The sequence below is a fragment of the Clupea harengus genome, chromosome 2 (genome assembly GCF_900700415.2).
Source record: "Clupea harengus chromosome 2, Ch_v2.0.2, whole genome shotgun sequence".
Taxonomy (NCBI): domain Eukaryota; kingdom Metazoa; phylum Chordata; class Actinopteri; order Clupeiformes; family Clupeidae; genus Clupea; species Clupea harengus.
Window position 1 is genome coordinate 13,883,565 of NC_045153.1, and position 27,699 is coordinate 13,911,263.

General features: G+C 39.6%; 3 protein-coding genes across 3 annotated transcripts in view; all 3 read right to left on the bottom strand.

The window, feature by feature from the left end:
* LOC105913246 (signal transducer and activator of transcription 1-alpha/beta-like) overlaps positions 1-8,269 on the bottom strand; it is a 25,594-nt gene extending 17,325 nt beyond the window's left edge. Inside the window, exons 1-6 of the mRNA XM_031583477.2 lie at positions 8,089-8,269; positions 7,291-7,420; positions 6,503-6,647; positions 5,971-6,066; positions 2,150-2,239; positions 1,725-1,803 (exon numbers count right to left, since the gene is read on the bottom strand). Of these exons, the coding sequence (XP_031439337.1) occupies positions 1,725-1,803; positions 2,150-2,239; positions 5,971-6,066; positions 6,503-6,647; positions 7,291-7,418 (538 nt within the window). The 5' untranslated portion in view covers positions 7,419-7,420; positions 8,089-8,269. The remainder of the gene's footprint in view (positions 1-1,724; positions 1,804-2,149; positions 2,240-5,970; positions 6,067-6,502; positions 6,648-7,290; positions 7,421-8,088) is intronic.
* A 3,900-nt stretch (positions 8,270-12,169) lies between these two features.
* On the bottom strand, positions 12,170-13,447 carry LOC116224344 (signal transducer and activator of transcription 4-like). The gene is made up of 2 exons (XM_031583598.2): positions 13,093-13,447; positions 12,170-12,489 (listed from the first exon to the last, which is right to left on the bottom strand). Exons 1-2 carry the CDS (start codon positions 13,244-13,246, stop codon positions 12,236-12,238), a joined length of 408 nt encoding a protein of 135 aa, XP_031439458.1. The 5' UTR covers positions 13,247-13,447; the 3' UTR covers positions 12,170-12,235.
* A 4,697-nt stretch (positions 13,448-18,144) lies between these two features.
* Positions 18,145-27,699, bottom strand: part of LOC105913247 (signal transducer and activator of transcription 1-like) — a 29,213-nt gene continuing 19,658 nt past the window's right edge. The window contains 4 exon segments of the mRNA XM_031583609.2: positions 18,145-18,352; positions 18,602-18,716; positions 19,404-19,592; positions 22,852-22,991. Of these exon segments, the coding sequence (XP_031439469.1) occupies positions 18,331-18,352; positions 18,602-18,716; positions 19,404-19,592; positions 22,852-22,991 (466 nt within the window). The 3' untranslated portion in view covers positions 18,145-18,330.

Below are 27,699 nucleotides of genomic sequence, written 5' to 3' on the forward strand. Positions count from 1 at the left end.
TTCTTTTACACAACACAACTTTTAAAAGTAAACTTTCCATTCAGAAGCTTTTTATCATCCATTTCGCCGTATCGCGCTCACCATTCACTCAAACCGTAACGTTAGCATACTACACAGTTTGCGAGGCCAAAAAGAACGTTAATCTAAAAATAAATAAAAATAAAAAAAAAGAAATTCGCGTTAATCTCGCGATAAAAAAATTAACGGCGTTAAAATGGGTTTGCGTTAACGCCGTTAATAACGCGTTAAACTGACAGCACTAATATATATATATTCTTTAGAAGTGCTAAATGATGCACAATGTAAAGATCTCTTTTCATTTATGGAATTCTTGTCAAGAAAATATGATTGTATTGTTTATTTCGCCGCTGATTTATTATGTTGAATAACTGGATGATATGGCGGTGAGTGGGGAATTGACCGTATGCAAAGCCCCTGCCAAACTGAAACTCCCCTGGTACTCAAAAACTTTCTTCAAGGTTGGCAGGTCTGCTAAAGGCACAGAGCTAGCACAAGGTAAATACTTTAAAAACATCAGTCAGATAAACAGACTCCACTTTTCGAAAAGTCACAAAGTACTCTGAAACGGTCACGTTGGCATTGTATCAGGTGGGATATTGCTTGAGCAAAAAAGTAATATAGTGAGGGAGAGGTTGTGAAGTCTTGTGTACGTGATGTCGTTGCTATCCTCATATTGGATATTTGGCTATAGCCTGTTTATGTTGCAGTTAAGTTTGTATTATTATTTTTCCACAGGAAAGCTACTGTATAAGCTCCAAGTTCTCTTGAGAGCCTCTAGATAGTGGAATGTTGCACATGTGATTCTATTGTTGTGATTTTCATTTAAAGATGTATATTTTTATTATTAAATATTTATTATTATTTACACATTTTATAGTAAGCAAGAGAGCTTCTACACTGGAATGTTGCACGTTCAATTCATGATACTCTCTCGTCTCGTAATTTAAATACTTAAAATACAATACCAATGTTGTTAAGAATAATTAACTTCATAAATAATGCTACACAATAAATAGAAAGGTTCAATCGACACCGTGATCGGTGATCGGTATTATCGGATCGGCAGATACTGATTTCAGTCATCGGTGATCGGTGATCGGCACCAAAAAACCTGATTGGAGCATCTCTAGTGTTTGATGTTTGTTTACATTTGTCTTCTCTGTCAGTAATTTTAGTTTATGATGATTTTTGAAAAGGAAACATATGATTGTCAATTGTCAATTTCACTGTTAAAGGATATGTTTTTCAATAAACATATTGGAAACATTTTATGAAAATTTGGTTCCACTCAAATGCTTTCCATTTAAAGGTGCAGTGTGTGGGATTTAGTGGCGTCTAGTGGTGAGGTTGCTGAATTGCAACCAATTGAATATTCCCTCCCTTTACAATGAGAACCTGCATGAGAACCTATCGTGGCCATCAAATGCCACAAAAACGCTAGAGCCAGTGTTTTGGTCTGTCTGTTCTGGGCTACTGTAGAAACATGGTGGCACAACATGGCTGACTCTGTCAAGAGGACCCGCTCCCTATGTAGATATAAATGGCACATTCTAAGCTAACAGGAACACAATGATTTGTAGTTACTGGTGATTATACACTAATGAAAACATAATTATGAATACTATATTCCATTTGTGCTGATAGATCCCCCTAAATACTCCACACTGTCCCTTTAAAAAAGATTATCTTTGAATCTCCATTACCTCGGCTCTGAAGAGTTTTCTTCTTGAAGTCATGCTCATCTTGAAGGTCTTCTAATGATTTTAGATCTATTTCTGCATCCTGGCCAAAATCAAAATATTATTATTACTACTACTACTACGATTTGATGTAGTTATTTATACATTATTTATGCTGTTTACAACAAGGACTACAACAGAGCCTAATAAAACAAAACCAGCAATAAAAACAACAACAACAACAACAATAATAATAATAATAATAATAATAATAATAGCAATAATAATAATAATAATATTTATACATTATTTATGCTATTTACAACAAGGACTACAACAGAACCTAATTAAACAAAACCAGTAATAAAAACAACAACAACAATAGTAATAATAGTGATAATAATAATAATAGTAATAATAATAATAATAATAACAATAATAATAAATACCTGCACCATCTTCCTTAACTTGCTCACTTTCTTGTCCAGTTCTCTGTGCTTTCCCCCCATGCTGTTGTTCTGTGCTGAGCCCGCATTCTCCTGAGGAAAACAGTCAATTGGAAACACAATTAATGAAAATAATTTTTCTTTTTTTGATAATAATTAAAAAACAAACTGATAATTAGAGATGCTCCAATCAGGTTTTTTGGTGCCGATCACCGATCACCGATGACTGAAATCAGTATCTGCCGATCCGATAATACCGATCACCGATCACGGTGTCGATTGAACCTTTCTATTTATTGTGTAGCATTATTTATGAAGTTAATTATTCTTAACAACATTGGTATTGTATTTTAAGTATTTAAATTACGAGACGAGAGAGTATCATGAATTGAACGTGCAACATTCCAGTGTAGAAGCTCTCTTGCTTACTATAAAATGTGTAAATAATAATAAATATTTAATAATAAAAATATACATCTTTAAATGAAAATCACAACAATAGAATCACATGTGCAACATTCCACTATCTAGAGGCTCTCAAGAGAACTTGGAGCTTATACAGTAGCTTTCCTGTGGAAAAATAATAATACAAACTTAACTGCAACATAAACAGGCTATAGCCAAATATCCAATATGAGGATAGCAACGACATCACGTACACAAGACTTCACAACCTCTCCCTCACTATATTACTTTTTTGCTCAAGCAATATCCCACCTGATACAATGCCAACGTGACCGTTTCAGAGTACTTTGTGACTTTTCGAAAAGTGGAGTCTGTTTATCTGACTGATGTTTTTAAAGTATTTACCTTGTGCTAGCTCTGTGCCTTTAGCAGACCTGCCAACCTTGAAGAAAGTTTTTGAGTACCAGGGGAGTTTCAGTTTGGCAGGGGCTTTGCATACGGTCAATTCCCCACTCACCGCCATATCATCCAGTTATTCAACATAATAAATCAGCGGCGAAATAAACAATACAATCATATTTTCTTGACAAGAATTCCATAAATGAAAAGAGATCTTTACATTGTGCATCATTTAGCACTTCTAAAGAATATATATATATTAGTGCTGTCAGTTTAACGCGTTATTAACGGCGTTAACGCAAACCCATTTTAACGCCGTTAATTTTTTTATCGCGAGATTAACGCGAATTTCTTTTCTTTTTTTTTTATTTATTTTTAGATTAACGTTCTTTTTGGCCTCGCAAACTGTGTAGTATGCTAACGTTACGGTTTGAGTGAATGGTGAGCGCGATACGGCGAAATGGATGATAAAAAGCTTCTGAATGGAAAGTTTACTTTTAAAAGTTGTGTTGTGTAAAAGAAGCAAGCTTCACTGTTGTCCGAAAATGTCAACAGGCAGCTTGCTGAAAGCAAATAAGTAGTAGGCTTACCTTTTATTGGTAACCTAACTGTTACGGTTCATTGTTTCTGAAATAAGAGGCCTGACTGCTATGTTCCCAGCAAACTTGAAAAAAAGAAAATATTAAGCCATCATTTAACTGCACTATAGGCCTTGTTTACCTGAAATGTGCACTTTATAATTTTATTTTGTACCGCTCTGTTTGGCAATGTTGGTTTTCAATAAAATAAAACATTTGCATAAAGCAAGCCAATCCACTTTTCCATGTTGATAAGGGCATTAAAATAAAAATAAAATGATGGAAAAAATAAATAAACGAAGGGACATTTAGAATAGATAAAAAATTGCGATTAATCGCGATTAATTTTGAGTTAACTATGATATCAATGCGATTAATCGCGATTAAATATTTTAATCGTTTGACAGCACTAATATATATATATATATATATATATATATATATATATAAATGCCTATCTCACAGTATATATATATATATATATATATATTTTAAAGCTCCAATAAAGTATCCATCTATCTACTTCCAGTGGCACTTGCTCTTGACTGCTTTGCCTCATAGCTTGGCGACTTGGCCTTTTTGAGCAGAGCATCACTGAAGCCTTCCATGTGACAGACAGTCCACCTTTCTTGTCACCAAAGCGCTTATCATGTCAGTGCTCAGGGTTGCTCTGTATTGGGTCTTGTTTTTGGTAACGAGACTGAAAATCGTCATGATTATTTTATACCTGCCAGGCTGGTCGGTTGACTGGCTGCAATAGTAGGAATTATTTGCTACATTAGCAGTCTGTAGTCAAACACCTTTGCAATGGTCACTTTGCCCCAACAGAGCGATTCAAAGTTAGAACAGTCTCCGTGGCGTTTGAGTTAACGTTACTGCAGCTAAATTAGCCTACTCCGTCAGTTTTTCACACCGTAGCCGTCTCGTAACCAGGCGAATCACATCGGAAGCTAGCTACTACGGCTAACTTTTTATAGGATATACCCCTTGAAATGCATCATCTCTTTAAGTTACCGAACACATGTTTTAACGTTTTATATGCTAACATTACGGTCACATTTACTGTATGTGCTTGATTATTACTCCCCCACTTCCCATTGTACCTCAGCAATGCATTACGCCTCGGTGGATAATAAAGTAGCACTAGTATCAGTGGATGTTGAGTGAGTGAGTACTATTGCGGGTCAGGGAGGGTAGTGCTACTTTATTATCCACCGAGGCGTAATGCATTGCTGAGGTACAATACAACTTACAGTAACTTACAGAACCACAGGCACAAGGTCGTAGCATATTGTCCAATCTGATGGATGTAGTTTAAATAAATGTACAGTATAGGTTTGTATTGATTGATTTTTTTTGCGTAGTTTCAGCTGGCATTTCGTACCTGCGTATTTTGACTAGGAATTGCGTGGTTGGTACACAAAATGCGTGCAGGTTGGCAGGTCTGCTTTAGGAAACTCCTGGGCTATGTTAGCAAGGTGTGTGGAGAATGGCACTCCAAGTTTGAGGATTTAAAATGCGACAGTGACAACTGGCATATTACGCAGGGGGGGTTCCCATTTCGCTCCACATCGCGCACCTCGCCATAACCCTCGTTTGTGTAAGTTACCGTTTGGAATTTTCCGTCTATAATAAAAATCTTTTCACGTCAGATTTGCTCATTGCTGACACTTTCAAAAACCGGTTTTGTAAAATGGTCTGATGCAAATACATTAAACAGTGATAGATTAAAGTGTGGCTTGTTAATGTCATCCCTTTCCTAACAACATCGATTTAGATAGATAGATAGATACACTTGTATTAATCCTGTTAGGGAAATTCACGTGTAATAGCAACAAGGTAATAGGAAGAATTTTGTATTATTTTTGTTTTAAGCTGGAGAGCTGCTATAACACACTCGCTGCGCCATGGCAACCATTCCATTTATTAAATAATGCCGGTCGTGTCCGTTGTTCTGGCTGGTCTAAAATATTACATCCAACTGGCTAAGTAAGACCACGAAAAACTATCCACATGTGGTTAGAGCAGCACACTATCCCAATACAAACAACTAAGCACAGTGGAAAAATGTAAGTCACGAAAAATGAGCCACGTCATACATATAGTTTATGTTGTTGCTGTTATGAAGTGAAACAGTGGGGTTAATAAAGCTTCAGCCTGAGGTTGCGAGGCGACCACGAGAATCATTTCTTACCATTGGCGGCCTGAAATGCCTATCTCTAACGTTTTATTGAAACGTCTCTGATAGTAGTTCTCGCAGATTTTATGTCATCTGATCGGCCATGTTTGATCGGCCGTTTTGAGGACGCCGATCAAAACCGATAATGGGAATATCGGCCGATATTGATCGGCGCCGATCAGATCGGAGCATCCCTACTGATAATATACTGATATTTGATGCTAAAATAGGCTAACTTTCAGGGTAGTAGAGGTAGCTCATACCTCTGTTTTAATGGCCATGTTGAGGATCTTCTTCTCTTCTTTTAGTGCGCTGCAGATAAGCATAGCCATGTGCACTGGAAACTCCTGGAAGTGCTCCTGTCAAAAGATCCCCAGAGTGCATTGTGTTAGAGTTTGACTGTTCAGGATGTATGCAGTCTTGAACTGTTCAGTGTTTATGCAGTCAATCAAGTTGAATTGTTCAGTATTTCTTCAGTGTTTTGTCAGAGTGCATTGTATTAGAGTGTAATTGATTGTTTTTCTTCCATTGTTGAGTTTGGACCAACCCAAGGCAAACAAGACCAGAAGCTCCAAAGAATACAGGCAGCAAGTCGAAAACACCACAAGTTTAATAAAGAGAGTTAAACAAAATGATAGTGGTGCCACCAAACAAATGACTATGAAACAAATCTTCCAAAAATAATACAGCACTGGCACATACTTCCTTCTACTGTTTAGACTTTTGATGCATTATATCAAAACTACAGCATTTATTACAGCATATTAGAGTTGTCTTTCCGCCCCTTGATTGTACCTGCAGATTGCGCTTGATCTTGCGGATGTTGTGCTGCAGGAGAAAGTTATTTTCCAGAGCGAAGCGGCTGTACTGGTCGTCTAGCTGGGCCAGAAGGTCGTGAAAACGAACTGTTGCCAACGAGTCACTGGTGGCGACAGACTCCCTAAAATGATAAATGGTGGCAAACATCATGATGTGTATGGAAGAAGGGAGCAAGCAGGGAGTCACTAAACGCTTTCATTTGATTGATGTGATTTAATATAAAGTAATTTAATTATTTTATCTTCAACCTTTGAATTTGTTTAATTTGTATTAAGGCACTAGTGCAGCATTACAAGTATTTGTAGCCAAGTTTTGAAATTGAAACACTACTTTATTATTTTTTGCAGCGGAAGTAATTATAGTAAAAAAACAGTGTCTGTCACCCAGCCTTCTGGCATGTTCTGTAAGACCTTGCCTTAGAGCAATATACCACACAAGCATATCTATTCACCATTTTACTTTCACTTTTCTTTTAAATTACTGACACCGTCCTTCTTCACTCTCCGAACAAAAAGAACCACTCCAGTTACCAGGAGGAGGAGGAAAAATAGAGAGGATAAAATATGGAAAGCCAGCAACACCATGAATGACACAGCCGTCCTCTACTCTACCGCTCTGTGCCCCGTTTCTTACAAACCCAGTGTTGCCAAATCAGTGTGACAGGCGTGTGCACATATGATTGTAAGATGACCGTATCACCCCGCTGAATATTCTGGAAGCTTGGCCAACAAAGCTGCCCCTTCGTGCCAAACCTGAAGCCTTACCAGTCATGGCTCTCAATCCACTGGCTCAGATACTGTCTGATCTCCATTGGAAAGGTATCATCATAAAGCTGGTCTACCTGCTCCAGGTACCTGGACTCCAGCTGCTGCAGCATACTCCACTGTGCCATGTCTGCACAAGGGGAAAATGTATACATTTAATTCATCAACGTTCAAATGCGTGATTAAAATGCATCTTATTCTTAGGGAATAGCCTAGGCCCTAGTCTATATGCTCACTATATACTCATATAAGTTATACTACGTTATATACTAATAGTCTATCTACTAAGCCTAGTGTTATTGTACTGTGCTGCCTCAAAGAAAGGTGCGTCACTAGAATCACTGGTCATTGCTCTATGTTAATCATTAAGATCAACTGACATTGTTAACCGTGCATTAAGGTCAGTATTTCTGTATTTATTGCTAAAATCACTTGTTTTATTTTTCTGTGAAGGGAATTTACTAAAACTGTGCAGAGTATTACACAAAGAAGTTGCAGCCTAAACAATATGCACTCACACATTATATACGCTGTCTTGGAGATTTTATTTGGTCTTCTCTTGTCCCATGGACATTGTCTTTTCTTATACGTATGCTACAGATAATGAATTCATTTTGGAAACAGATTTCACATACTTTTTAAGCTACATCGACAGGGCGCAATGGTGTAACAGGCTATCTGATATATAGAAACTGCAAACATGAAGGTAAGAACGCAAGACAGCATTTAAGATCTTAGAGGTGGGCTACGTTTACTTGCATGAATGGAGAAAGTAGCATGACACGTAGTTTAGCCTACCTCGCAGACTGTAGCAGACACCAAATTTCGGTGACGTCTTTAATCCAAATCCTCAAATGTATGTGAAGTTTGGCATTAGTGTTCGGTTCGCATGGAATCCAGCTCAGAATGCTATGTGCAGAGAAATAAGCTTTCCTTTTCGGCATATACAGCCAGCTGATAGTAAGCCAAGAGCTCAAACCGATTAACCAATGAAAACACAGCGATTTCTATAGCCCTCTAAACTTTACCCAATCGACGGACAATGCGCTAAATATAGTCCTGCCCTCTTTCATCCAACTCTACCTCAGTCTCTAGACGGAGACTGAGGGAGAATAGAAACTAACCATGTATGGTTTCATTTTTCAGCATATGAACCTCACATTCCGTGCTACATTATACTTATGTTTACCCTAACCACTGCCCCCAATGACTGCGTTATATCGGTCTGTTGCAGTATTGTCTAAGCCATTTACTCTAATAAGGTGTAAGAGCTTACATAGTGTTGTCAAGTTGGGCTCCGTTTGGACAACGCATGCATAACACACGCTACACCTCTTATACAGGCTAGCCTACGTTAAATAATTACATCTTATATCACCATACGATTTCATATATATTATCATATACATATATATAACATATTTGGTTGCATAGGTGATTGCAAGTAGGCTATATCCTCCTGTCCTCTAAGTTTCTGCTCACTACAGCCTCACCGTGGTGGAAAGGAGAGCATCTGGCAATATGTAAACGAGTAAATCACACGGTTTCCGAGAAAGCGAAACTAACGCGCTGGTGTTTGTGGGAAACGCAGAATCGAAAGTTGGCTTCATCCCATATTTTTACAGTCCTCGTCTGTGGTGATCCAGCCTCCCTGCAGCCTCAACAGTGACATTTTTCCTTCAAGAAGACGCAGAGGTATAAGTGGGCGTTTTGTTTGTTACAGTTCGCCAGCTAATGAATAATAATAATAATATAATAATAAAACTTTATTTATATAGCACCTGTCATGCAAAATAATGCAGCTCAAGATACATTACAGCAAACACATAACGTGCACAAAAAATTACATGCACATAAAAATAGACATCAAAGAAACATAAAAACTCAGATATAGTGCAAAAATTATAAAATTCAATACATAAAATGCTCAGCATAAGATAGAAAATAAAACTGCAGAGATATATTTAATCTAACCCCTGAATATTTCAGATGGGTGATTAATGTCTGACCAATGATTTGTTTGAATGATTTTTTACTCATAAAAAGTTATAATACTGATACTATATGCGATTGCTAAAAGAGGCAATAAGAAATAACATGTAGACTCGGGTCACTTGACACATACTCGTGACCCCCCTCCCCACTGAACTGTCTCACTCCTAAATTGTCAGGTTATTTTTCAAAAGGATGATGTTTCTTAGAGGTAAGTTTAGTGCATTCCTTGCCTCAGTGTCGCATGTATTAACCAGTTGGCTGTGGGTTTATATCTGTTCCTAAGATTGTCAGTAGGCTATTACTTGTATTATTTATATTTGTATATTGTATTATCAGTTGTTCTCCAACAATAAGTCACCTTTCTCTTTTGTGTATTTCATCTAGGACATATACGCATCTTTCCATTCATATGGAGCTGTAAGTGTGACAATGCTTGGCATTTCTGCCATGTCTTATTATTTTGACTACATGATAGTATACCGGTAGTGGGGCAATAGTGGTTCAGGCGGTAGAGGAGTCGCTTATCATTCGGAACATTGCTAGTTCGATCCCGACTCCTTCATACAAAGGGCCATAGCGATGAAACGGTTGGCAACTTGGATAGAAGCCTCCATCGGTGCATGAATGGGTAGATGTCTGATGCACTGTATGCATCATTAAAATGAAAGCGCTTTGAATGCTGTCTGTCCATTTACTACTTCCACTTTGTGTTCTGTTGAATGGCTGCACGGTGGACTACATTACAAACAACAGATGACACGGTGGAGGCGATCTCTTCACCTCCTATAATCTTTCCCATGGTTTCTTCATCCTTTACCACTATGTCCTCATACTTTGTTGCTGTAGAGAGACATTTGAAAGGCAGATAGAGACTTCTTCTGGCCAGTGACTAATAATAATATTTCAAATCCTGTCTGTGTTTCAAAATTACAGTTTTGTAATGCCCAGATGAGTTGCCGTATTCTGGAATACTGAAACAAATGATAAAACAACCTGATGGCATTTTCAATGAATAGAAACCATATGTGCAAATTGGATCTGCCATTATTGCTTAGCCTGCAGCTGCTTGAAGAGGAATATCCATATATTGATGTGTGAAGCATATTGTTGTTTGATAATTTTATTGAAAAATGACAGATAAATCATCTGATTTATTCATGAGATGATTGCCAGGTAGAACACCAGAGGTAGGATAAAAAAAGTTTTAAAACTAACAGAAATGACTTAAATGCTTAAATTAAGCCACTGAATTACTTAAAGACTAAAGACTAAGAATAGAAGAAAATAAAGACCTTTAAATAGACAGGTACAAAGCACCCAAGTCAACATATGTGAGAACGTCAACACAGCCCTTCTAAATATAAAATACTCAAATAAAATGTACCTGGCTGTAGCATTTTCTAATTGGTTACAGTAACTATGGGGAAAACATACGGGAAACATAAGTATTGTGTGTATCATGGCTTCGTGTTTCAGTAAAGCTCGATGTGTTTGCAATACTAAAGAATAAGTTCAACGTAGCAGGAACCAGCCAGTTATCCAGAAGTGAAACAAATAAACGAGCCAAAATCAACTGTTTTTCTTTGTGATGCTAGAATGTGAGCACTCTGAGGCTTGTCAAGCTCATTGCAACATTTTCTCTCTTTTCCTTGTTGTTTCTCTTCCTGAATTTCACATAACTCATCTTACCATGGCATGTCACATTCCACTTTGTGTATTTACAATCAAAGCCTTCCATAATTTGATGATGACACACTGGACATGAGAGGTTGCACTTAAGGCAAAGCACGCCTTTGGCAATCACTGGAGAAATGTCTGTCACGCAAGCATTCAGTCCATCCATCAGAAATACAAAGACGTTGTTGAGATCTCAACTGAACATTTCTCTGAATTCCGCCTTTGCCTGGGCTATGCTGAACTGATCTGAAAAAATATATAGTTTATAATATTAAGAAATTCCCTTGTGGACACAGATCTTTGGCCAGGGTTCATTATCACTTCAAGGAAATGTTTTGAAATATTCACTAAGGGTGAGGGATCTGACCTCAGGGTTGAATGGAAAGAGTAATTCACTGCAACCAAAGACAAAGAGGATTTTACTGAAAACAAACGCAGGAGTGCTAAACTACACTCACACACTCTATTTTCTAACCCAGAAAGACCTGTAAGTTTGCCAGCTCCAAAGAGAAACAAGAATGTGCCTGTGTCAGGGTAAGCATCTGGTTTAAGTCATCTTTACAAGTTCTCAGTGAAATAAAAGAATACAGCATCTTCATGGTTTCATCTAGATATTTTAGGGGATTTTGCCCATAAAGTATGTTTCGGGGGGAGCTGTGGCGCAAACAACAGCCCCGACCATGAATTGGTCTGAACGCCCATGGGGACCTGGGGTTCGAATCCGACTCGAGGTCATTTCCCGATCCCACTCCCAATCTCTCTCCAGCTCGAAGGAATGAAGAACGCAAACACAAGGAGGGGTTAGAGTGCAAGCAAGGACGTGCAAGAACCGTACGAATAAGTGAAAATGATTAATGGATTAAATGACAACGAATTAAAAAGCCGTTATTCAATCAATAACATACATGAACAATACGAATAAGGGGAAATGATTAATGGATTAAATGACAATGGATTAAAAAATGAGTGACATGATATGTCTACACCATGATGGCCGCTGTTGATTGCCGTTTAATTGAAGTAGTTCAGTATATGTTTGACTTTTGACTTTTAAGTCATTACTCTCTCCCTTTCTCTCTCTCTTTTTGTGAAATAAAACCATGTGTACTCACAGAGTGGAGATTGGAATCAGAGACATGGGAAAGTATGGAAAGACTGTTGGAAAGACAATGAAACATGTTACAGGGTGCAATACCCACAAGGAGTACCACCTCTTTAGGCAGGAACTGACAGTGTTGGAAATAATGAGGACATTTTTTTAGTCTGTAAATAATTAAATAGGTGTAATGTAGTGTTTGCCGACAAGAAATGTTTCCCGGCAAAACCGCTCACTGTGAATTTTGCCTTTGCTCTGCTGACTGTCATAATGTTTCCCGAAGGCCTCGTCTTTGGGAATATTAGGATATAGTAACTTCAGTGGGTTTCCAGGCAAAATGCCATCCTTGCAGTCCCGGATGATATCGGCAAATGGAAGAGCGGAGAGCCGGTTCTTGGTGTAGGGTTCCACTGAGATGAATTTAGCCTCCCCTGGGGGAGAACCAAAAGAACCACAAGAACTGAGAGGCAGAATCTGATTAATACACATGGCAACAACTGCTGCTGCTGCTGTAAAAAAACAACAACAAGGCAACAGTGTATCCTCTATGCAAAGCAGCCGCTGCACTGGTTAACACAGTGCAAGCCACTGGAATGTAGGACACCAGCCTGCTGGGTATTCCCCTTCAGCAGACTCCACCTCCCTTTGTTCTCTTTTCTGAGGGAAAGTTATTACTTACACACACATGCAGTAGACCTATTTTTAAGGCCCCTTTCTACACCACCCCAGCACCACTGAACGACTGCTTGAAATCTCTGACAATCTGCCTGGGTATGTTTTGTTTGACACAACCCACACTTTTAGAATTGATTGGTTGTTTTTCTGAAGGCTTAACAGAAATAACAAAATTAAGTTTCCTGCCAAACGACACTCAATAAAAGCTGTACTGGCGAACATAGCCTAGAGCCGCTGAAGCAAAAGACTGAGCTATAACCAGTGCTGCACGCAAGGATTTTGTCACGAGGCTCACACACCAGTCTGGTGTCTGGTGCTTCTAGCCTGCAGCCGAGGATCCTCAGCTCTCACTCACTCACCATTGTCTGCCTGCTCCACCCAGGTGAAGGTGATCCCTCCCAGGTGGCTCTCGATGAAGCGCAGCAAGAAGGTTCCGGACTCTCTCTCCCTCAGAAGGGCGTCTCCTTGCTCACAAAGCCCACGATGTTGCTGTGGTAACCAAAGCCAAGCCATCTTGGGCACAATTTAGCAAGCGTTTGCAACAGATAAAAGTGTGATTTTGATTACATACAAGATTCTAATGCATCAGTAAGGAAAATAATTAAAAAAAGTAAATAAAGCACTGTCCTAAGAATAAGCAGTATTCTCTATAACTGTGACTACATTTGTGTTGTGCATGTGTCTGTATGTGTGTTTATATGTGTGAATGCATGGGTGTGTGTGTGTTTGTACCTGCATGTGTCTGTGTGTGTGTTTGTGTTGTGCATGTGTCTGTGTGTGTGTCTGTATGTGTAAATGCATGGGTGTGTGTGTGTGTTTGTACGTGCATGTATATGTGTGTGTGTTTGTGTGTGCATGTGTTCTGTGGGTGCGCCTCACCCATCAATCCACACAGGAAGTAAGTGTTTCTTAATGAGATCTAAAATGGAATCCAGCCATATCGAGAATCTAAAAGGCTTCCCAAGAATATTTTCCTTGATAAGAAAACAAAATTGCAAATAGTGTGTTATGACGACTCCCTTAAAAATAAGAGCATAATATTGCACATATCAAGCATTATACACAAAGTCCTTCACAAACTAAGGTAGGATATACAAGATGATGACAGTATGGCAATGGAACTCCACATAACAACAGAAGAACATTTCAAGAAAAAAAACGATTGTAATCATGATGATTGAGAGGGCTGCAACAGCTTGAGAGCTAGGGCTGCAAAAAGAACCGCATCACCACCATATCGCGGTACTAGGAAGTGTACCGCTGTGTTGAGCTCGTCTCCGCCATTGCCATCCTAACAGCTTTTTTAAGCCCTATCTGACAGTGCTGCCATCCTCATGAAGCGTGTGGCTTGACTGTTTTCTATCAGCTTTGAAAAGGATCACGTCAAAAGCACACGTTTTTTTTTATCTCTCCAAGACTGCCTGCACATCATGGCAACATTAATAGACAAGCCAGACATGCCATGCAGAAACAGTTTTTTTAAATATGAAATATGTTTAACTCCTTAAACTCTTTCAGCTCCACAATATCAACATATTAAGGGTACAGTGTGTTGTTTTAAGTGGCATCTAGTGGTGAGGTTTCTGAATTGCAGCCAGCTGAATACCCTTCCCTTTACAAGCATGTACCTACGGTGGCCATCAAATGCCATGACAACGCAAAAAGCCCTATTTTGAGCCAGTATTTTGGTTCTCTGCTGTATTCTGGGCTACTGTAGAAATATGGTGCAACATGGCAGACTCCGTGGAAGAGGACCCACTCCCTATGCAGATACAAAGGGCACGAAAACACAGTGATTCATAGTTACAGGAAATTACACTAATGAAAATATAATTATGAATACTATACTCTATTTCCACTAAGGAGCAATAGCCAAGTCTGTGTGTCACTACGTGTGTTTTTTGAGGGGAGGAACAGACAAGTCTGTGTGTCACTACGTGTGTTCTTTAAGGGGGTGAAGTAGGTTCTGACCAGCTTAAACCAGTCTTGAGACAGACCTGAATGTATCACACTGACCAAACTGCCAGAGCTCAATGGTTAGTTGTGAAAGTGATTGGTCATCTGAAAAGAGAAAACACAAGAGACCAATTACAAACTTGACCATTGGCCAATAACTCTGATGTGTCTGTTACAATAATGGCATTGTAAAATATAGTACAATATGGCAATCATTGACAGTCTGAACGTTGTACATGTCCTGACCCTAATGTATGCAAGTACTAATTTGCTATTACTTATTATAACTTGAGTTGCACTTCCTTTCTGCAATCATGTAGTAAATAAGGGCACTGTATGGAAATGTCACCAATATTTTTTTGGTAGAAATTAGACTAGACACAGAGAGTAGCTCCTTCTACCACCCATTTGTAAATTATTTACAGAACTAACAGGAAGGTCATGTAACTAACAGAAAGGTCATGTAACTGGATATATTGCTCTCAGTGGAGAACTTCACCCATGGAGGACTTCATCAAAAATATGGAATAAAAAAGTTTTTCTATTTATTTAGAAAACAGAGAATATTAGCCATTTATGTTCTTCTCTACTTGGGGGAACCCACTGTTCCTTTTTAAATGTCTGAGCATATGTCTGTAGGAAATGAGATCTAGAAACTCAATCTATTTTAATTCAACACATAATGCTACTCGTCCCCATCTGTGTCAGGGCCTCGTTCACCTGATCATTGTGACGACACTACTATAAACCGAAAGACTGTTTCCACAGTTTCTGTAGTTTAGGTTCCAGTTTCTGCAGAAAATGACTGACTTATTGAAATAATTTCTGCAGTCTATGGTAAATTACAAGAAACTGAAATGTAGATCTGCTGAACTTAACAGCAATTGGACTTGTGTTGACGTTGTCTATATCTGTTAAGCTTGGAGATACATGGAGATAGATTTACCATAGAGTATTCAGAGGGTCCAATAGATTTACCATAGAGTATTCAGAGGGCTAAATAGCTGCAGTCTGGGCAAATAAGGGCAAAGGAGAGGGTGAGGGGCAAAAGGGGTGTACCAAAGAATTTTAGGGGTGTAGTGGTAACAAGAGGAATTTATGGTTGCTGTCTATAAGCTCCACAAAGGCAATGCAAACATCAGATGTCAAAGTCAGATCATGCGTCATCTACAGGAGTACCACACAGCCCTTTTCACCCAAGCCATGAAACATAAGACATCTGTAACTACACATCACGGAAACAGACAAATATATAGATCACCATGTAAAGTACATAGTTTCTCTAGCACAGCAATGAAAATATAGATATGAATATGTACATTTAGGCATCAATTACTTAAACAGGACACTCCTTAACTTTAACATTCTACATTACATCTGAAATTGTCACTAAAAGCTCTTCAGATTCATACCACCAGAACCAGTGTTCTGCCTCTATGAAAAACTCAAGACAAATAGAGTGACCCTAAACCCATAGGTTGGTGGGTTGTTGGTTCATTGCTATTGCAGATCCAGGTCCATGTGTTTACACAAAGTAAAACAGGGCAAAGAGAATTTGTAAGGAACTGGGGGAAATGGCTACAAAATGAAACATATGTAGACATGATGTCACAGAACGTAAGGCTCAGATGGGGGATTTCAGGGAGAGCAGAGTTTATTGATGGATACAGCCGGGGAACAGGGGAGTAGACACGAACAGGGCAGACTGACAAACAGGGGAAGACGCTGAACAGTATACACGACTAACTTAGAGTTTAGACAAGAACAGACATAACCTACTGGTAACTAAACTGAGCCAAACTCAGGAACAATACTAATACAAGACTTGACAAAGCACAAAGATGACCAGAACAGAACTCAGGGCTACAAGTTTAACAAGAGTAAGTAAGTAAGACTTTATTTATATATATATCACATTTCATACAGGAGTTGCAGTTTAAAGTGCTTTACATAAAATCTATAAAAGCACGGAGTCAAATTATGATCGTATCAGAACCTGATTACTATTGGGTTACTATAATCATGATAAAAGTAATAAAAGTAATAAAACCCTTCTGCCTGGTCTTTAGCTCAGTCGGAACCATAGTGTTGCTTCACTAACATGGAATCGCCGAGTCAGGGAACAGACATGGAGCACTGGAGACACAGAACAGGCGGGAGTGGGATCCCGTAGAGAGAACAGGCTGTAGTCGGCATACAGCCGACGAGGAGAGAGCTGACGTAGTCCAGGAGACGGAACCCTGAAAGCGCTGCATGTGTTTGGAGCTGGTCGTCTTGGGCAGTAGCTTCGTCCATACAACGACGAGACCAGACACGGAGTGAGGGGAGTGAAGAGTATATGGGCCATTCTACCGAATTGGTGCAAAGTGTAGTCCCACAACAAGAAAAACTTTTTACAAAACAATTAAGTATTCACACATAGATATTTACTAAGAATATAATATGGCCTATTTAAACCCATGACATTAAATGAGATAGGGATAAGCTAAATATATACAAAATCATCATTTATAGGGTACTTTCTATTGGGAAGTAGCTGTCCCCAATCCTGACATCTAAATTTCAATTTCTGTAAATAACACTTTTTACATTTTTTTGATTTTTTTCAATGATCTAATTTCAAAGATCTTTATGATTAAGTTTAAACAGAACTTGGAAGATTTAGATTTATTGTGGGTTTAATTAAAAAATAAATAAACTATGCTCAAAAAATCATGTCCATAGTTTTCATGTCACTACCGAAACACAGAAGTTTTAGTCCATTGGCTGAGCCTGGTTTTTAGCCACACCCCTGCATTTATAACCAGGCAGTGATACTGCATCCCTGTCCCTCATGGCTGAATGGTAAGTAGCTAGATCCCATACTTTTGATATAACTGTGTTCCAAAGTCTGAAAATCAGTGTGTAACCTTAAGAATGGTCACTACCGAACACATATTTTTCTTCAATTAAGTAAACTTTTTGGGGTTTTATGCAAAGTATTATGTTTGTTTGTGTGTACACCTCTTCAAATATTTGTTTGCTAGCCATGTACTTGCTAGAATTATTTATTTATGCTCAAAGTTAGCTAGAATTGTCACTACCGAAACAGTCACTACCTTAACAGTCACACTACCAAAACATATGGTAAAGTTTTGGTAGTGACATGATCGTTTCGGTAGTGACAAAATGGAATGGTAAGATGAATTGTATAAATTGAACTTTGAAATTTGGTAAAAATTTCATTTTTATTGATTTCATTGTGAAAACCTTCAAGAAATATTTGTAAAAATACTCTTCAGAGAAGGGAAGGAAACACAATCTGAACAGGTTAATAATAATACTCTTTTACCATAGTGTATTACTATGTTTCGGTAGTGACAATTTTTGGGAGAGGAAAAACATTCCAACACATTCTGAAAATACAACATAAAAATTGACGGTTCTTTTACTAGAAATGTGTGCTTTAGATATGGTTCAATATACAAACGGACAAAGTTTTGGGAATAAAACATACACATTTTCAAAATATTTCCAACCTGACTTTGCACCAATTCGGTAGAATGGCCCATATGTAGATGTGTGATTAGGGGACGTGAATGCAGTGCAGCTGGGAGAGTGAGTGAGTGAGTGTGCTGAAGGGGGCGTGGCCAGAGCGGAGCTCAGCAGAGACGTGACACCTGACTGGAAAATAAAATAAAATAAAATATAAATACAAATTATATTACATATTAAAGGGCCCATATTATCATAATATGGCCCCTGTAAAGTATCCTTCTGTTATAGGCCTGGTTCACCCCACCCACTTGTATTTCTTTTTCTTTCTTTTTTTAATTATTTTATTTCTGTTTACTTATTTCCCCATGTGTGTTTTTACCATATTCCTGTTATTGTCTGCACAATATGTTTGTGGAGTTGGAGAAGAACACTTACACGGTCACTGAGATGAGTAAACGGCTTAGGTATGGTTTTACTGAGATGAGTGGGTAGGTAACCTGAGTGGAGCTGTCCGGCCCCTCAACATCCATCGGTTCCTCTGATCGTTCCTCTGCAGAATAAAGGACGTTGATCGTTGCAGCTTAAGTCGTGTGTTAATCGGAATCTGTGTGAGTGTGCGATAGTACAGTAGTATAGTGTGCATGTGTCTGTATGGGGGTGTACATGTGTGCGTATCAGTGTGTGTCTGAATCAATCAATCAATCAATCAATTCAATCTTATATAGCGCTTCTCTATATACCCGAAGTCGCTTTACAGAGTCCAGAGTCCAGTCCAGTCATTCATACACAGTCATACCGGTGGTGGTAAGCTACCTCAGTAGCCACAGCTGCCCTGGGGCAGACTGACAGCGTGGCTGCCAATCAGCGCCAACGGCCCCTCCGACCACCACCAATATTCATTCAAATTCATACGATGCAATGCAATGCATGTCTTTATGATGGTGGGGGAAACCGGAGTACCCGGAGTAAACCCACGCAGGCACGGGGAGAACATGCAAACTCCACACAGAAAGGACCTGGAACGACCTGGACGAACGACCTTCTTGCTGTGAGGCGACAGTGCTAACCACTGAGCCACCGTGCTGCCCAACACTGAATGAGTGTGTGCATCTTTTATGTGTGCTTCTAGAACTCTGATAAGTAATTAAAATGCAGTGAGAGATAGAGAGAGAGAGAGAATGTGTGTGTGTGCGTGTGCGTTTGTGTGAGTGTATGTGTTTCTTTGGAAATCCCCTACCCTCTGGAGGCCGGCTGTAGTAGTGTCCAAGGGCATAATCCTTGGGAAGGTCGGGAAACAGGAAGACTAAGGGGTTGTCTGGCAGGTTACCCTCTGCCATAACCTTATAGTTACGCAGGATGTCTGGGAAGGATATGGCTGCCAGATCTTTCTTTGTGTAGGGCTCCACTGCATGGATCTTAGGAACTCCTGTGCATACAACACACACACACACACACACACACACACACAGTTCAAAGTTCAGTCTCTTTCCAGAGGCTTGCTCACAGACAGCATAATCTTCCCTCTCTCTCTATCTCTCTCTCTCTCTGTCACACACTAATTGTATATAATGCTTCACCCACATTTAAGTCTTCTTTCTTACCTAAATGTGCGTTCACTTTATCTACCAGAAACTCACACACACACACATACATGCAAACCATACATACATATAAACCATGTACACATACATGCATAGAACACTTTTATTTTGTTCACATACACATACACACACATTACACACTTTCTACTGTACATATATCAGAGCTGCCAACATTGTATTTTCTGAAGTAATAGCAAGCCGAGCGAAGCGAGGCAACATTTTCTTAGGCGGGGGTCTGGGGGCCGCGAGGTCCCCAGAAGCCAGAGACTTTTACGTGCTCTGAGATGCAATCTAGGTCATATTAGGACATGTTTTTCTGCAAAATAACTGCAGTATTTTGAGTGTATAATTTCCTCTTTTCCCTGTACTGTTGCACAAAATTATACACAGACATACACAAAAAAGTGTTTTATTACCCAAACACATGAAATAATACTGATTTACCCAATACAGTACTGACACTGTAGTGTCAGATGGTGGTCACTAAGCACTGAACATTAGAGCAGAGTTCAACATAAAACAAAGATTTCTCTACTGATCTGTGGTATATTTGTGATTACTGTATGATTCCAATCATTTTAAGCATTTTTGTAATCAAAATCTCTGAATTTGCGCATGTCCTGATCAAACAGAGAGGAGACACGCAAAGTGAGGCAGCAACGAGCTGCGTCTCATCTCAGATTGTGCAATCCCTCACAAACTGGGTTGGGCGCATGACTTTTGCTTTGTCATTGTTTGTCACCACTGTATTATTTGTAGACACTTTTATTATAATAGCAGGCATGAAAACGGGTCAGGGGTAAAAAAAGGTGAGAAGGATATTACCCCTCTAGGGGGGTCCGGGGGCATGCTCCCCCGTAAGAAAATTTTTAATATTCCATATTTTAAAGCATCAATCTGAGGCATTTAGAGATGCTTTTTTTGCCAACCTGGGGAGAGCTGGAGAAACTTAACTTCAGCCATGAGTCCAAAATTATTATGGCCTCCTTACTAAGTATTATCCACTGATGTCACTGGGTCTAACATACAGTATAAGAGGCACAATGTGGTAAGGGCACCACAAATGGCTTAATGCATAGCCCCCACAAGAGATGGTGGACACTTAACTTGTCTACTCTTCCATCATGATTGACAGCCAATACAATGTTATGTAATTCAGATTTTAATTAGTGCTGTCAATAGATACAAAATTTTTTACTAATTAATCTCACATTTTGAAATGCATTAATCTAAATTAATCGTGATTAAAAGTTTGTTTGATTTCTAAAGACTAAATCTTATAAATTAACGAGTAATCACTTTCAGACAGCGTGTATTTTAGACACTGTTGTTTAATTGTATTTTTTTTTTAAACACAAAACTACACGCAGAACTGTGTTTTCAAAGAGGCTCAGGCCTATAACTCATACCTATAAAGTGCCAGCCAGGTACAGACTGTGTGCCGCGCAGGGTAGATGTTAAAATGGAAGTAGCCTAGCAGCTGCCAACATAATACGGGCACTATCAGTGCCTAAAGTGGTGAGTTTGCCACTTATCTCCCATCTGTTTGAGACGTCGATGAATTCCTCTGCACAGTCCTCCGCTGTATGACACGAATGTTTTTTTTTTTACTTCCAATGCAAAAGATCTCAAATTCCATACATTAAAATGAGCTGTGACACCCAGGTAATTGTCATTTCTGACTGACGTCCAGTTGTCACCAGTAAGGGCGACGCTGGCAGCTTGTTCGAGGAGCTGAATTTTTCGTGCTCTCTCGCCGTCATACAAGGAATGTATGCAACGGTAAATCGCAAGAATTGTCCCCTGAAGCAATTCGAATCACCTCAGACAGCCCACCGTCCTCAACTATGTTGATGGGCCGACAGTCACCGGCAACCTAAACTGCGGAAGCGTTGGTAATCTTTTCACGGACTGGTCTAGTTATTTTAGTGAAGTCGTGGAGTGTGGGTTGGCGACCATCTAACCTGGGACTGCTTTCTGTCGGGTGCTTTGCATTAAGGTGATAACTTAAAGACGAGCTGCTTCTGTGATAGCTAAATTCAGCTTGACAAATGCTACATTCAACTTTAGTTGTTCCGTCATTTTTACTCTTAAACAGAAACTTTCCGCCCAACAATCCCTCTGCTCTCTCCATCTTCAACTACCGTCTCGGTCTCTCCTATTCCTGACTGCAGGCACGCGGCGGTTTCGTGTCATGTGTCAATGCACATCGGAAGTAAACAAAGTTGCGTTAACTGCCTTAAAATATTTTATCGCATTAATCTCGGCCACAATAATCTCATAGATTAACGCGTTAACTTTGACAGCCCTAATTTTAATACATTTTATTGGCAAAGATAACAATTTACAGTACAGTTCGTAATACTCTCAGAACCAGATCATTTTTTCTTCTTTGCCTGAACCACCAGTGTCTTCATGGCCTTTCTCTTCTTCAGCAGGCGTGCTTTTAGCTTCTGATGGTGGTCTGCACTGGTGATGCAAGGCAACTTCGCGTTAATATTTCCATGCACTCGCGCTCCCTTCTGGCACGCGCACCTGTTCGCAATTCACTGAATCTCGCGCTCCCTTATGGCACGCGCACCTGTTCGCAGTTCACTGAATATGAATACCTACTAGAGGATGGATACCCGACCCGAGCCCGTCGGAACCCGTCGGGACCCAACGGGTCAGGCCGGGTTCGGACAAATATTTAGAAATTATAATCGGGCTCGGGTCGGGCACATCACCGCGAGATCGATATCGATTTGTTGGGTAATGCGTAGAATATTCAAATCAAGCGTAATTGGGGCCTGAAAATCGTATCTGCTACGCCAAAATCATGAATGTTGGCAGCTCTGCATACACTAGTTAATTGTGTGGCACTTCCATTCATACAAGTACACATACGATTTATCTTGTGCACACCATACCACAGACAGCCACACACACACACACTATTTCTCACTCTCTCTCACACACACACAAACACTATTTATCCCTCTCTCTCTCACACAAACACACACACACACACACATACAATTTCTCTCTCTCTCTCACACACACACACTATTTCTCTCTCTTTCACACACACACACACTCCCTCACCGCTGGCTGTGTGCTCCACCCAGGTGAAGGTGATGGCTCCGTCTTTGCTGCTCTCGCTGAAGCGCAGCAGGAAGGTCCCCGGACTCTTATCCCTCAGCAGCAACTTCTCACGCTCCTTACTCACAAATCCCATGATGCACCTGGACGAGGCGAAACACACACAGCCACATGCACACACACACACACACACACACATGCACACACACACGCGCACACACATGTACGCACACATACATACATACATACACGCACACATACACACACACACAGAATAACATTTACTCAGAATTCCTCAGACATCTATGACACAGATCCATATTCATATCTGAAATCTGAATCCTGATATTTTTGCGTTGTGCATGGCTGCATCGGCTCCTGGCCCTAATAGGGTACCTTATTGTGTCTATAAAGGAGCCTATAAAGGAGCGCCTGAAGCACCTATGGAAGCTCATGATGATTGTATGGATAAAAGGAACAATTCAGATACTACTTTCACTCCGAAGGAGAAGAATGGCCTGACCATAGGCCAATTCCGACCAGTCAGTTTTTTTATGCAGAAGTGAAGCTTTCCCTTAGTGTGGTAGCAAGGAGGTTTATCTCCTATTTGAAGGGAAAGAGCTTGATAGATATTTCTCTGCAGTAAGCTGGAATCGCAGGATTTTATGGATGTTTGGAATATAGAGGCATGATTTGGCATTAAATACAAGCAGCAAGGATAGAGGGCAGAGACTTCTGTGTGGTATTTTACTTTTTGACCTCGCTAATGCCTTTGGATCAGTACCACACAGCTTGTTGTGGAAGGCATTCGGTTACTTTTAGATTCCTGAGAGGATTTCAGCGTTAGTCAAAGCATATCTTGAGGATATTTAGTTGTGCTTCAACACAAGTAACTTAACCACATCCTGGCAGCATTTGGAGATTGATATCACGTCTGGATGCACCATTTCATCTGTGGCTCTCACCATGGTGAGGTAATTATAAGGGCTTATTACACGGCACGGGGTGGTAAGAGAAATTCCTGCATTAAAATATTGTGACACTAACACTAACACTAACAACATAACACTGTATCATGACAGTCTGGATGATTTGAAGTGGTCATTTATTATCACACTAGCATTCAATTATCACGGCAAACTATTACGCTGAATCCTAAGTAAAGTACACAAAAGTTAAAACAACGAAACCTGTAATTATTACTTGTGAAGGGATATCATTCACGTCTTACTAAACCTAGCCATGCGAACGTGAACGAGAGAAATTCCTGCATTAAAATATTGTATCATGACAGTCTGGATGATTTGAAGTGGTCATTTATTATCACACTAGCATTCTATTTTCACGGCAAACTATTACGCTGAACCCTAAGTAAAGTACAAAAAAGTTAAAATAACGAAACCTGTAATTATTACTTGTGAAGGAATATCATTCACGTCTTACTAAACCTAGCCACGCGAAAGTGAACGAGGTAAACAAATCCTTTCTGTTTCCTCTTCTGAGCCTATGCAGGTCACGTGAAAAATTATCCTAAGATCCGTATCCGAAGACCCAGTCAAAATGAACGAATCATTTCTGTTTTCTCTAGCTACCAGTGCTGAGCCTATGCAGGTCACGTGGAAAATGAACGATGAACGAGATCTGATCTGTATCCGGCAGATGAACGAGTCGTTCACCTCCCGACCGTGTCTTCGGGTAAATGAACGATCGGGAGGTGAACGATTCGTTCATCTGCCGGATACAGATATTCGGGTCAATGTTTCGTTCTTCTGCCAACCGAGTCTTCGGATCAATGATTCGTTCATCTGCCGGATACGGATCTTTGGATCATTTTTCACGTGACCTGCATAGGCTCAGTACTGGTAGCTAGAGGAAACAGAAATGATTCGTTCATTTTCCGACTCGGTCTTCGGATACGGATCTTTGGATCATTTCCCACGTGACCTGCATTCAACGAATCATTTCTGTTTCCTTGGCTGAGCCTATGCAAGTCCCGATGCGTGGCCACGAGAAAATGAACGAATCTTTTTTGGAGAGGACTCGTTACTCTCGAGTCCTTGTAAGGATTCGTTCAAAATGAACGAATCGTTCACGAACGACACATCACTATCAAGTAATGGGTTGCTACGCAACACCTGAAACTTAAAAGTTCTATTTGCTTGAAGAACTATTTATGTCTTAGCTGAAATCACAAAATGGCAACTAAGTCATTAAAAAGAGGTATTTTGGAGAAATGTCTTCTATTGTTTTGGCAAGTAACCGTATAATAAGCGGGATAATGTATTGTCCGTCGGTCATAATCAAAAAATAAATCCCTTCAGGACGAAAAAGGCTGTTCGCCCCGTCTGGATTTATTTTTGGATAATGACCTCCGGATAATACATTATCCCTTACATCTAAATGGGTTGTTGGTGGTGAGACGCTGCATAATGGCACCCGGTTACCTCCCATCCAGGCCCGGGGTGGGTAATCGGGAGAATCAGGAGAGTTCCCGGTGGGCCGCTTCACTTCTGGGCCGGTCGACAATTTAATTTTTTGACATTTGTCACATTAGTCCAGCTTCTCTTAAAGTAGGCTACACAAGTTCCGCATTCTGACACCGCAGCCTCTGCATGGGTTGTACCATGCAAGGGAGTTCTCCCCTCCCAAATAGAGTTGGTTGGGTCCATAGCCCGTCTTTTCCAAAAAGTTTTCTCAGACTACCGATAGCTGGGCCGGCCCTACCGCAACGATACGCGTCAGGGAGGATGGATGGGAGGAAGAGGGGCTGAAAAAGCAAGGTTGAAAAAAAGAAAGCCATTGGAGGATGCTGCTGCCAAAAGTGCCAAGCTTACCGATTTATTTTCAAGAGGACAAACACAAGTGGCAACTGGTAAAGAGAGAGCAAATATTACCAGAGATGGAGCTTGAAAGCAGGACATGTTCCTCCTGCAAAAACTGTGCCATTTTGTGTCCATTTAATACTCTCACAGTACAACCTCCTCACAGATGCTTATCATGTCATTGGGTTAGCATATAAGTTTCTGTTGACTTTGTCCATCACACAGGTTGCATGTGAGAGAAGCTTCTCAACCTTAACATTTGGGAAGAATAGGCTACAAAGCTCATTGAGTCAGGACAACTTGGATGCTTTCATGTTAATGTGCACAGAGAAGGAAATCCTCATGTCTATAAGCAACGACACAGTTATAGATAAAGTGGCTGAAACCAGTGCAATGCTTAGTTACTGATGCTGTAGATGCTGTTGGTGCTATTCACAATGTAACTGTATACTGTACTGTGAGTTGATCTGTAAACATTAGTTCAATATGCCTCTTTGTTGAAGAGTGGGATACGTTTCAAATGCTTTATTTATTTATTTCTGCTTTTGTTAATTTATCAACCTATCCTTGTGAAATAGTGGAATATTTTTTGTTAACTTCTCAGCTTAAGTGGATTATTATTTAACCTTTACATTATTTGTTGAACCATGGTATTAATAAAAAGAAAACTACAGGATAGTAAGAGCTGAACTGTTGCTTCATTTATCCAATTTCCACTACCATGGAAAAAATGGGCCGGTCTTGGGCCTGAAATTCCCAGGCTGAAAAGTGCCCCCACTCCGGCCCTGCTCCAATCCAAGCTTGTAGTGATGACATGACGACACATACAACTACTGCGCCATGTACCCGAATGACAGTCTTTAATGGACCAGGATGAATGTGAAAGCTAGCAAAAGTGTTTCTATCAGTAAGGGAAAACTGGTGGAAGAGGGTTTTTTATATTGATGGTGAGATGATCCCTTCTTTTGTAGTGAAGCCTGTGAAGAGGTTAGGCAGTTTGTGCAATTAAGTCTGGTTAGAATTAACAAGATTGTTTAAGCGCGGATCAGCCTTTGCGAAACCGAGATAGCCTGACTTCGATCATCGGGTTAATTTAAGCTGGCTAATAGGCGTTGTATTCGGAGTATGAGGGCATTGTTTACTTAATTTAGTTAACAATTCCCTTTGAAGATGCAATTGAGGAAGCCTTTGAAATGAAGAACCTAAAGTATGCGGAACTGGTAGCAGAAGCGAGGGAACAAGGTTGGCTAGCAGACATAAGATTTATTTGTTATTGTTGTTGTTGTTGTTACTGGTGTTGTTGTTAGGTATTGCTAAGTATCGGTGGTAGTGCATCCTTTTGTGTTATAATTAGTGCTGTCAAACGATTAAAATATTTAATCGCGATTAATCGCATTTATGTCATAGTTAACTCAAAATTAATCGTGATTAATCGCAAATTTGTATCTATCCTAAATGTCCCTTCATTTATTTATTTTTTCCATCATTTTATTTTTATGTTAATGCCCTTATCAACATGGAAAAGTGGATTGGCTTGCTTTATGCAAATGTTTTATTTTATTGAAAACCAACATTGCCAAACAGGGTGGTACAAAATAAAATTAGAAAGTGCACATTTCAGGTAAACAAGGACTCGGCCTATAGTGCAGTTAAACCATGGCTTAATATTTTCTTTTTTTCAAGTTTGCTGGGGACATTTTTTCAGGCCTCTTATTTTAGGAACAATGAACCATAACAGTTAGGTTACCAATACAAGGTAAGCCTACTACTTCTTTCCTTTCAGCCAGCTGCCTGTTGACATTTTCAGACAACAGTGAAGCTTGCTTCTTTTGCACAACACAACTTTTAAAAGTAAACTTTCCATTCAGAAGCTTTTTATGATCCAAAACACTTGAAATTAAAATAATCGCGTTAATCTCACGATAAAAAAAATTACGCCGTTAAAATGGGTTTGCGTTAACGCCATTAATAACGCGTTAAACTGACAGCACTAGTTATAATACTAGGTTCTTGGGTAGGAGTACTTGTT